Source organism: Atractosteus spatula, chromosome 11, assembly GCF_055471065.1.
Source record: "Atractosteus spatula isolate fAtrSpa1 chromosome 11, fAtrSpa1.hap1, whole genome shotgun sequence".
Taxonomy (NCBI): domain Eukaryota; kingdom Metazoa; phylum Chordata; class Actinopteri; order Semionotiformes; family Lepisosteidae; genus Atractosteus; species Atractosteus spatula.
The window spans coordinates 27529882-27542707 of NC_142716.1; the positions used below are offsets into that span (position 1 = coordinate 27529882).

General features: G+C 38.3%; 1 protein-coding gene across 1 annotated transcript; it reads left to right on the forward strand.

The window, feature by feature from the left end:
- The first annotated feature begins 794 nt into the window (after positions 1 to 794).
- On the forward strand, positions 795 to 6161 carry LOC148823776 (deoxyribonuclease-2-alpha-like). The gene is made up of 5 exons (XM_088928138.1): positions 795 to 799; positions 1447 to 1612; positions 1782 to 1866; positions 3012 to 3176; positions 5848 to 6161. The coding sequence occupies exons 1-5, from the start codon at positions 795 to 797 to the stop codon at positions 6159 to 6161; spliced, it is 735 nt and encodes a 244-aa protein (XP_088784264.1).
- Positions 6162 to 12826: the final 6665 nt, after the last annotated feature.

A 12826-nucleotide genomic window follows, 5' to 3' on the forward strand; every position in this document is an offset into this window, starting at 1 on the left:
GCGCCTTTAAAGGTGGCTTCTCAAAACGCTTTACAGGATAAAAACAACAATAACAACAACAACAATATTGTATTTCATTGCACTTTGACAGATCGTCCTTAAATCAATTGTTGATTTAGTTTGACAGTAACCCTAACACTAACCCTATTTTATTTTTTCAAAGAAATGTTTGTTAAAAAAAGAGTCATGGCTCCAGCTGGATTTAAACACCCAACGTGTGATGTGTGAGTCGGGAACCTAACCCACAGCGCCACTGGCAAGGCCACATGAGAAGTGTTGAAAAAGCCCTACAGAAACATTATCAACAGACATCGTACAGCGTTCTTACACATTTTTGTGTTGCGGTACATGAATATAATTATATCGTTATTAATTTCTTTAGATACGCGATTCCATATTATATTCCCTTTTAATCAAATTCTAAAAGTATGCTTGTTAACTGCGGTATCACGTTAGTTAAGGACTTCGATGCTTAAAATGTTTAGGGAGAAATGGAATACCGGTGTGTATTTTTTCTTTAAAGTACAGAGACCAGCCATATACTGTATGTTTATGTTCCAAAATTAATATCGTTTATGGCCTTCACACGCGTTACAGTATGCTCCTATTCTTTTTATGCTCAGCTACTAAGATTTCCCTTCAGTGGTAAAATTCCATATAAATATTCAATACTTAAACGGGCACAGTAAAGACATTTAAATCTTTCTACGACCGACCAATGCACCACGAGTGCCCCTGTCGGTCAACCAATCACGTACCGCGGTATTTTGCGTCATCTCGCGTCACGATGCGCGATGACGTAGCCAATTACCCCCGGTATGTGCCTGTGCCGCGCACTTTGAATGGCTGCATCTGTAAATCCAGGGTACAGTGTCTATGATTTTTTTTTGTCATAAAGAAATTACTATTGGATTTTAAAGTGTTTTTTTCCTTTCAATAGTTCGTTTTGAAACGATTCACCAGAATGTATTCTTGAGGAGAGTAATGTTTGTGAGATGCTTGCCTTGCCTCGCTTCTTTTAGTCAACTGTTGACTCTTTGTCAACTGCTGCAGTTCAGTTCTACAGAGCTCTGCTGGTTTAAAATGCAGAAAATGAGCTCTAATCGCATAAGATTATTCCAGTTTTTCCACAATACTCATGTCAAACATGGGCGACCCCTAAAAACAAGAGCTATTTTCGCTTTGTAGGCCACTACATCACCTAGAAATGATCAAGGCTGCTTGACCCTTCTTCTCTTGCCACAGGTTCTGTTCATCTCCCAGAAGCACCAGTGCACCCACAGACTGGCAACAGACACTAGTATTGTTTAAGTGCCCTTTTTATTTTCTAGTGATCACAACAGTTAACACTGTCTGTCCAACACCCAGGACACATTGTACAGTGTCACAGTTCTAGAGCAGTATACAGTATGTAATACTCTTTTATGTGTTTTTGGAATCATACAGGTTTATTCTGTATAAGCTGCCAGTCCACGATGAAGGAAGAGGTCTGCGATACCTCTACATGGATGACCATACCAATGGCTGGGTATATGGGAAGAAATTGGTAAATGACTCCAAGAGTGCAGTGGGGCAGACTTTGCAGCCTTTTTTGTCCTACATTCATAAAAAGGTAAGAAACCTTTATTTATAATCTGTGTCATCTCCCAGAAAGTGAGGTCAGGATATACATTGTCTTTTCGATGTGTTTATTTTCACAGGTTTCTCTTATAATTCAAAAGCCTTTTGTGCAATACAAATACAAACTTTGTATTGATATTTTTTATATTCCTTCCTAAAAGACTGTGGACTTTGGGTATCTTCTATACAACGATCAACCTCCAAAGTCATTTAAACCTGCTCCTTCATCTTTTGGACACAGCAAAGGTAAGTAACATTTTATAATGTACAAGACAGAAGGAAACAGAAAATGGGGGGGGGGGGGAAAAAACATCATAGACAGCACAACAAACAATATAATTGTATCCGTAATACTTGCTGGGTTTGCTTGCTTATTGCTATGATTAAAGCCAAGTGCAATGTTTGCTACATATGCAGGATGTGAATTGTTCATTTTATATATATCTAAAATAAAATATTTTAAAATTTACACTATTTCAGGGTAGAACATTTACATGTGTGATTCTGCAGATTTTGTCCAAATCATTGATTCAGTAGAAAACATTTATTTTATGATTTACTCAATATGGTCAAGACATGATGGCACGTCCGAAGTATATACTGTACTGTTTCTGAAGAATACCAACACCAGCTTTCTGTGTTTTCTGGTTTTAAAACTTGAATCATAAAGCTTTAAAGTATATATTTCCATCTTGTTTTTGTTCATTATTTTTTTTCCCATTTACATTTCTTTTACTGAGGCATCACATAAGCTAAGAACAAATCTGTTGCCATCAGAGCTTTTTCTCCTGGTGAAAATCACTGAGTTTAAAAACACTTCTGTAAGTCAATATAATACTGATGTTTATAATAAAAGATTCATCTGCTGGGTAAAACAAAACTAAAGATGCTTGTTTTGGGCTCTAGGTTTCTATTGAATTGAATTTACAGTAGCCCATTTCTAAATGAATACAGTAAATTAAATTGTTGAGATTAAGAAATAAATCTACATACTTCATGGCCAATTGTCAGTTCAAGAGAACTGAAAATAATTAATAGGATTAAGAATAGTCCTATTTTGGACTATGGTTTTCAATTCTCTTAATCTGACTTTTGGCCATGAAGTATGTTCAGTTAAATTCGGTTGGACAAAAAAGCCAAAAGTCAGATTAAGAGAATTGAAATTAGCCCAAAATAGAAGTTTTTTTGTTTAGTTTGATCAATTATACAGTTCTTGTTTGATTCTTGAACTGAATTGATTAATTGAATTCGTCAGCTGGAAGCAGGCTTGATAATGGACTCTGTTCAAAAAGAGCAGACTTGTCCTTTAAAAAGATTGAAACTGAAAAAACAGACGGATCAAAAACGATCAAATTTTGAGATTTGAATGTATCTTGTGTGACCTTTTTCAGGGATTGTGATGTTAGACAGACAGACAGGAGTGTGGCTGGTTCACAGCACCCCAGAGCTTCCAGATGTGAAAAATCATTCTACATCATTCTGGCCCTCCAGTGGGCATGAAAATTCACAGACCTTCTTCTGCGGGACTTACACATACAGCACCTTCAAGGACATAGGTAGGCGTTCACATGAACATACAGCTTTAGTATGTACATGGCATTGACATCGCAGCTGTCTATCACTTTCTGAAAGCCTTTGGTACAATTTTTCCAGATTTTAAGATTCAAGTATTGGCAGTTTTTGTTCTGGTTTGGTGCACCTGTTCTTTTCCTATTTTAAATTTACCTGTGGGGCAAAAACCAGTCTATTCTGTTATTATCTGTTGGTGGTTCAATTTCATATGCACGCTTAATATAACCCTGAGAATAGGTGGACACTAATAGACTTACACCTCATTGTGTATACAGATGAAAATAAATACCGAAATAGCCTTAGACTTTCTAATTAAATCTAAATGATGTGTATGGTGGCTGCTGAAAATGTATGTCAACATTTCAGAACTTGGAGGATAGTTTAACAAATGAAAATAAATAAAGGAAACTCTCCAAACTAATGGAAAAAGAAAGGGGGCATTTGACCTGGATGTATGAAAATGCCATGCTTACTCTTGGTTATTTTTCATTCTTGTCTCTACAGCTGTGCAACTCCAGTATATCCATGTATACTCTTTTGACTATCACATCCCCCAAACCTTCCACAGAGACCTTCAGTGTGTGGCTCAGAGAACATGCTATCCCAGGAAAGAGCCTTGGTTTATGCAGCTGCCCCTGACATCTTTAGCAGGGGAAACTTTCACCAGCTTTGCAAAATACTCTAGATTTAACGACGGTGAGCACCACTTCTTCCCTCTCGAATCTCAATTCCTTTTCATGAAGTTTCTGATAAATGCAAGTTGATCTGAAATTTCCCTTATGCAAATGGCACTACCACCCATACCAATGCCAGATATTGGTTTTAAGATTAAACAAAACGTATTTTTCTGTTCTACAACTTACTTCAGACATCCCCCTTCATTCGCATTTCTTTTCAAAAGCTGCTCAAACAATGTGTGAGATGGGGGGAAACAACATTGCGAAGGCACAAAACCTGTCAGTGTTCAGAAAAAGAAAGCCAAGGCAGAGCTAGAGTCTGCAAAAAAAATCAGTTAAGTCTATGGATCACGTTTTTTTCCCAACTGATCGCTTCTTTAGAAACTATTCTCCAATTCAAAATACAGAAACAGTAGTGAACAACACAGTTGCCATGATCCATAAACAATCTCTGTGCTTCATTATTGCAGTTTGTTCCTGGAGAAGTGAAAATGTCACATCAGCTATTTTTCTCATTTTAGATATTTGGAATCAATAGTTAATTTTTTGCATGCCTCTACATTTTAAAATCACAAATGAATTATCACAGTTCCAGACCAGTACCAGCTTGGAAGAGATGACGAAATGTACTTATTCCTTCAAAATATGTGCTATAACAGCCCCACAGTGATGCTAAGTGTCGGAGTTGGCATAAGTTGTACCAATGATGTTTCTTTCACTGACAACACTACAAGAGCACTGGTGCCCAGCTGGTCATAGAGGTTGCAGTTATCGGACGCGTCTGAGATCGCTTGGATATCCCAAAGTGCCCAGCCCTGTTGGTGTTGGTATTCTGTGAATTATGTATCACTGCTGAAACTCGGACAACAATGTCTGATTTACTCTGAACAAGCACTTATTGAGCCTCTCAGAATCTGAATTTATTTAATTTTTACAAAGTCTAACTCTATTGTATGTTGGCCGTTTCTAGCCAGCAAGACCCACTTTCTCACAAAGATTTTGTTGGAACAATATCCAGTTTATTTTTAGTCAAAGCCTTTCCCAATTGAAGATGTATTTTTATAAAAAAGCAGACTTCGTTTTGGTGAAACTTTCTCAATCTGCCACCTGGAAACTGAACTTTCCTACATGTTTCTGCGGTTACACTTTAGATTTAAGGTTTCATAGCATCGCTTTCTTTCAACAGAGATTTTATGGGATGTTAGTAAAGCATTCATTTATATTCAGTAGTAATTTAGGTTTAGGATTTGTGTCTGAGGTAGTTTGTAGGTGCTTTATTAACATTCTGTAAAGCCCAATTCTTGAGGAAATTGATTAATAGAATATTTCAATCTTTTATTCATACAACAATCTAAAACAAATGTTTTTTTCTTGGTATGTTGATTTAAACATAAGAAAGGATAAAAATATAACTTGTGTAGCTTCTTTAGATACCATTTAATACCTAAGAACACGAGAGGTTACATTTGGCCCATTTAGCTAATTTCTTAGTAGTTCATTCAAGGATCTCATCCTGCTGTTTCTTGAAAGGAACCAGGACTTAAATAACACGTGCAGTTTGTTCCATTAAACTCAACTAGTTTTGAAAAGAAATTGATTAATTGATCCAAGGATCTCATTCTGCTGTTACTTTAAAGGTTATTGGAAACGGTTGTCATATTTTATTTAAATACATTTAAAATAAAGGTTATGTAGAAAAGTAACAATCCAGTAAGTTTCAAACACCGCCCTTCAAAAGCAATATGTCACACTTCACACTTGAACTACTGTATATTGGTGGTGTTGATTTAAAAAAGAACGTTCTGGGTAGCAGTCAGTACAGTACAGCATTCAGAGAGGGGGGGGAGAAATACACATTCACTTGTTCTCGGTTCCAGTTTGACGTTTTGGTAGCAAGTGCACTTCCTGTTTTTGGTTGGGTAGAAAGTGTGCCTGGGACAGATTCTAACATGGAACCTGTGACTCTGTTCCGTTTCAGATCTCTACTCGGGTTTGCTGGTTAACTATTTAGGAGACGACTTCTTTGCCAAAAGTTGGGGGAAGCTTCATCGGCCTCTGCCGTCGAATTGCTCCGTGGCGCACAAGGTGTACAACGTGACGACGATGCAGCTGCCAGAGGCCAGGCCTTTCGGCATCATGGTGGACCACTCCGTGGTGTGTGACGAAGGGCGGGGGTCCGCACTGGACCTGCATCGCGGACACGAACCGAGAGATCAGTCAAACGAGAAGAGGAGGCGGGGCTGTGTGCACAAGCAGGCCTGGAGTGTGGAAGGCCTTCCTCACAGTAGTTGACACATTTGAGGACTGCCAGTAACACGTGGCTGGCAGAAATAGACGAACAAGAAAGGGCTGCTTTTCAAACGATACTGCATAGTTTTTCCAAGTCAAAGCAAATGGTGGTAAGTAATATGTAAGAAAACTCTGCAGTAGCTCAAGTAGGTAGTGCGTCAACACGCGTAGGCTGCAAAAGAGAAGAAAAGAAACAGGAACTGACACCTGAAGAAGACTCTACAGCTGAAATATTGTTTCTTTTCTTCTCTTTTCAGCATGGAATAAACCTTTACATGTTCCTAAACTATTCAGTACTGACCTTAATAGCAAAAGTAAAATGTATTTAGAAAGGATATGTATCATGAGGAAGTCATGCATCTAAAAAAACATTTTTTGAATGAAGTACTGAATATATCGGGGGGGAATATACGTGTGTATTAGCTTTCAACACTACACTTTTCTCAAAATATTGCAAATGCAAGTGATCTCCAGTGTCTTTTAAACATAATCAATAAGTTTGTTTTCACAGCAGTATTGTAATATATTAATAGTGTAATGCTGACAACACTTTACACAGAAACCACACAATGGATGAGTAATATATATATTTTTACTAGCTAAATCAATAACACCACAGACTACGTATTGCAAAACACAAGACAACCTATGCTTTTCAGAACAGGTGGATAAGGTTAAATAAAAACAATCACCACATCTTCATATACAGTACAGTTACTACATTATTGATCAACTTGAAGCATTGGATTATATGACTGTTTACTCTGTGGAGCTGTCCACTTCGACTGGCTTTGTAATAGGCCTGTACAGTTTAAAAGAGAGAGTTTATGTTCACATTTTTATAAAGAATAAGGTTACAGTGCCGTGCTGGTGTTTCGATCTGGTAAGAATATCTTAAGTCTATTAAACCTTCCAGCATTCCTTAATGATTTACTGATTTTTAAGTCAATGGCCATACGCCTAGCTGAAGTTAAAAAATATCTGAGGAACTTAAACCATTATCAAGCTGGCACTTGCAAAAGCAGGCATGTCTCTAATGTTGGGTAGGATTGAGTCTCCCCTTGCAGTCTTGATTGTCTGACCTGCTCAATGCCTATGACCTCACAGTGATGTCACTCACAGTCGTGTTCTTCTCCAGTGGGTGATCTCTCTTTTATAAGCTCAAAGCATGTCAAGTGGGGAAAGACTCTCTCTCATGAGTATGTCAGAGGAGTGTGTGCACATTTCCTCATCCTGTTTCAGTTGTGTTATTTTAACCTTTGCTAATCCGATAGGTAAATATTAACCCACATATAAGCCGTGCCCAGGAATGTAGACAGTGGAAACTGAAAAATGAACTTCACATGGCACAATTTACCATTCTTACCACTTAAAAAAAAGCTCTTAGTTTTTAAATAAATAAAGGAAAATGTAAAGGTGCTTTTTTTTCTGCACAAAACTGTCTTTCATAATGTAATATTATGCTATGGATTAAAAACAAAAGATTCTTTAAAAAATCCCAAGTATAAGTTGTTATAATTAGATGCCATTGTATGCTATATTCGTTTATAGTAGTGCAGGTGGGTAGCTGCGTCAGCATGCGTAGTCTGTAAAGGAACAATAGGTTTATTCCATGCTGAAAAGAGAAGAGAGAAAAGGTTTCGGCTGTGAAGCCTTCTTCAGGTGTGTCTCCACACACCTTAAGAAGGCTTCACAGCCAAAACGTCATATTAATTTATAGCCGTATCTTTAATTTGTAAAAAGCAGTTTTTGAGCAAAAAAAGATGTATTTCTAATATCACACTTAAAGAGGGAGTAGAAACTCCATTGAAACAGATGCCCACAGCCACAATTTAACGGCAGCTGATTGTCAGAGCCACCTGAGAAGTGACAGAGAAAAGCCTAATTTCACAGGGAAATGGTTGTTCTCTTTGAAAGGTTCAATTGAATATATGGAATTAATATTCTGTTTGAATGTATCTCATGAATGCTGTTAAATGATAGTACCTATACAGTACTAACTACATGCTTCAAGACTACCATTGAGCAAATTAAATTCTAGAGGCTAAATACTGTATGCAGTACAGTGGGAAATATTGAATTGTTTTGGGAAGTAAAAGACAAATTATATTTACAGTGACTACTGTTCAGGGGATAAAGTGAGTTCCTGAAGTGATTATCCAGAAATAACTCATTTATATACCATAAAAATACAGTGTTGCCAAAGCAGGACAGTTTAGTCCAAAAACCTACTGTTCCCTCTAGTGGAAATATAATGTTTGTACCGCTTTCCTTGTGCCACAAGAATATTTGCCAGTATCAAATGATCATAATGTATCTCTTCCAGGCTAAAATAAGCAACAGTAAACTCTGGTATTTAACTGGAATATAGTAGCATAAAAAAGTGGGGCAGTGGTGCTGTCTCAGAGCACTGGGGCCATGAGTTCATCCTCAGACCTGGGGTTTGTATGTTCTACATGTGTTTGCTTGGGTTGTCTTCAGGTAATTGGCTTTTGTGAAAATTGTCCCTGGTGTGAGTGTGCGCTGTGATGGACAGGTGTCCAGTTCAGGGTAAATCATGCCTCTGGCTCCCCTGCAACCCTGTATTGGATAATGCAGTTAGAAAATGGATGGATTAAAACCTTCATTACCTTTATAGAATTCTTTTCTTTTAACATTATTTTACTACTGGAAACCACTGTAATTTTAAATCATATCCATTCAGCTATCAACTATTTTACCACAATATTACAGTACATTTTACCTTTTGTATATCCTTCTGAAACAGTGCTGCTGTGCATTCCATTGCAAAAAACGCTACATACATTCTGCTACCAGAAAGTCTCATTAAAACACTAAAGAAAACATACTCATTAAGTGCAATTTGAGACTTTACATCTCATTTAATATGGAGACCGTAGACTGACACTGACTCAATACATACAGTGAAAGTGGTTCAAGCTTTTAGAGACAACCTGTAAAATCTCACGGTCAGTCTCTGAGTTTGCAGATTGATTAAGACGCACAGTCTTTGGGGTGGGAATTCTTTCTTATTGGCTTATTTGCTGACAAGGGAGAGTTGACACATTCAAGAACACCATCCACAATTCAGAGGCAAGGTTATTAGATCTGCAGCAGGTGATTAAGAGACTCTTCTCCGGCTCCTCTTTTCATTGTACAGGGAGATGGCTGGGAGCAGCACTCTGATAATGGACACTGCCACCCACGCCACTATATTCTCCGCCATGTCATTCAGTTCTTCCGTTGTTATCTGTTTTAAAGCAACAGCATAAATGTAGGTTAACCACGGAGGACTAACATTGTCTTTTATTGCTTTTAACAGAGTGTCAGCTGAGCATTAGACAGGATTCATCCATTCTCCCAGCAAACAGTGATAGGCTGATTTCTTTTTAAGGTCTTATTTTGTTTCGACTTCTCCTTGGAATATGTCATATTCTATTCTCATTTTTTCAACAGCCTACAGCCTATTCTGGACTTTTCTTTCATTTGCTTTCCCTTCTTACCTCTCCCTCCTATTCCTTCTCTCTCCCAAAACCAAACCATTGTGCATTTTAATACACTGTATTACAATTAAAACACAAGATGAAAGGTTCTTATAAAATAGCTACAAATTATTTGTTTCTGGTACTAAATCTGTTTTGAAAATCATATGGCTTGGGGCACATTGCATTCTCTTCTTCTGACAAGATACCAAGGGTTTTGAGTCCCAGCTGGGTTTCTTCACAAGTCTTTTTCATAGGAACCCAATTCGAACAGATTACATACAGTAATTTCTCATTTTCTCGGGCAGTGCAATAGATGCTGTTAATGGAATACAAGTACATTTTAAAAGACAACCTTAGATAATGTGACAATCAGTGCACTTTTCAGTCCTTCAGATATCCCTTGTGGTGCCTCCGGGGGAAAGTTTATGTAAATGAGAGAAGTACTCACACCACACTTTTCTTTCCTGAGTTTCGTGGCGTTTCTTCCTCCAATTATCTTCCAAATCCAGTCCGTAATCCGCTCTATTAATCCTGTTCCGATCCGAGTTACAAAAATCCATAATAAAGCCAATCCGCGATGTATCCTTATCCACTATCCGCAATCCAAGAACCATAAACCTTTTCTCCTTTCAGTAGTCCGTTATTCCTTAGTCCGATCTTTAACATAAACCTCTTTCCTCTCTCTTCCTCCAAACCGCATTCACCTTATCGGCTTCCGCCTTGTCCACTGCCTCCGGGGCACTTATATTTCAGTTCCTGATGCGGCTCAGCTGTGTCTCATTGTTTCTCAGGGTAGACCCTTTCCATATACGGGTCAGCTGATTCTTTTTGGCAGCCATTTTGCTTAGGTCCATATCTAGTATTTTAAGTAGGTCATTCCGAAAATACCTGTTATGAATGACCCTTCCCCAGGTCATCTTACACCCTTTACTTGGCTGGCCTGTAATGTGGGTGTTATATTCTATGATTTTCTCCTTGTTTTATTTATTACCTTGTCCAGTAGGTGGCAGAATTAGCACAGTAAGGAACTAGGCTTAAGGAGCAATATTTGTTTAATCAAGCTGACATCTTCCTCTAAAATATGTTTTTTTTTCCGTAGTGGTATGAAAAACACAACCTGAAAATATAGTAATGAAAATGAAAAGTCAAAGCTTGTGCAACCAGGTGATGAGCAGCTGGGCCCGGGAATCGGGAACAGCGCCTCGTGCAGGCTGGTAGACCCTCGCTACCAGCCTGCTGTACGCCTGACTTGTACGTATCTCTGGAAACTCTCCCATGGTTCTTTCTAATTTTTTAGGTAAGATCTGAAGTAATAAGGCTTTTTTAAAAGGCCTGTAAGTTTATGTTTACTGATGTCATAGTTTCGGTTTAAGGTTTACACGTTTATATGTTTTAAGAGTATCAAAAGTGTATTCGGGCTCTGCGGGTTATCAGAGACGAAATTGAACTTCGTTAGCTAACTGTGTGAAGTCGCTAGATGAAAACTGTCTGTGTGTTGTGAGTTAAGTTCTTAGTGAGTTGAGTTGTTATGTTGTCGCGTTTAAATGGTGTTATAGTAAACGTCTTAAACAGGGGAAAACAACATGTATGAGGGTAGGAGTCAGACTCTCGCTACCAGCCTGCTGTAAACCTGACTTGTACATATCTCTGAAAACCTTCCCATGTTTTTTTCTATTTTTGTAGAAAATAAACTTTAAAAAAGGAAACCGTGTGTGAGTTCCTATTGCGTGCATCGGTGAGTGCACACGATCAACGGTAAAGCTGCCAGAACTGAGAGGGCCCCGCTAGAGGTCACCACAGCCAGGCAGAATAGGGACTGTGACGTAAACTTGAGCAGTGCGTTATGGGAGTTGTAGTTCATAAAGCCAACGCTATGTCCGTGAGCAACTATAGCCAGTTCTAAAACCCGGCTCCCCTTAAGTGAGGATTACACTTGCATTCCAGGCTTTTCTATAGAAGCCCGTTTCCGCCAGGGAGTAAAAAAATCGCGCTATGGTATCTCAGAATTCCGACTTAGCAACTCAGAATTGCGACTTAGCAACTCAGAATTGCGACTTAGTATATCAGAAAGTACCTCAGTTGGCAGGACCTTGGTTTGAGCCAATGCAGTGAGGCACAAACTAGGGTGGGAGCAGCGAGGGCACAAGCCCTAGAACCCGAATCCGTTACAATAACAAAAGGACAGACAATGAAATATGGGCTATTTCGAAGTCGCAAATGTGAGATATAAAGTCGGAATTCTGAGTTACTAAGTCGCAATTCTGAGATACTAAGTCGCAATTCTGAGATACTAAGTCGGAATTCTGAGTTACTAAGTCGCAATTCTGAGATACTAAGTCGGAATTCTGAGATACTAAGTCGCAATTCTGAGATACTAAGTCGCAATTCTGAGTTGCTAAGTTGCAATTCTGAGATACTAAATCGGAATTCTGAGATACCATAGCGCGTTTTTTTTTTCTCCCTGGCGGAAACGGGCTTCCATACTTTTCAACTATCTTTTCCTTTTCCAACATTTCCTAAAATATTGATTTTTTCTTGTACGTTTGATTGAAACAGTTCTTACATAAAAATAACACAATTTTTAAAAATCATTTAGAATAATATTTTAATAAACACGAAGGTGCATTCATCATTTAGCATAATGCAGAAAGTTATCTTTTTAGAAACAAAATTGGTGAACGTGTTTGGGGGTCATTTAATTTGATTCCAGACGTGTGCACCTTATGTAGGGGGTTTGCGTCTTCTCCCTGCTTTCACATTATCTTCCTTTGGGTGATTCACTCCATCTTCCATCTTCAACACATGCTTGTTTGGTTCACTGGAATGTCTACATCGCCCTGTGTGTTTGTGTATGTACCCTACAAGGGGACAAATATACTACTAATGCTGAGTTACACCTCTGGGATTCTGGGATAGACTCCTGGTCAGCAAACCCTTAAACAGGAATAAGTAGCCTTCTGATAAAGGGTGGATAAAAGACAATTAATCAAATAGATCTTAATTTCACGACCTGTTGTTCACCAGACTACAGAATAAACACAAGCAGGACTAACAGTTCCCAACAGACAGTCAAGTAATGAGAGAGACTACTGGAAATGAATCAGATGCCAGTTCTTCAAAGACAAAATATTATAGAAATGGAGTTCTCGTATCCTGCAGGTGATCAGACCAGCAATGTGATTG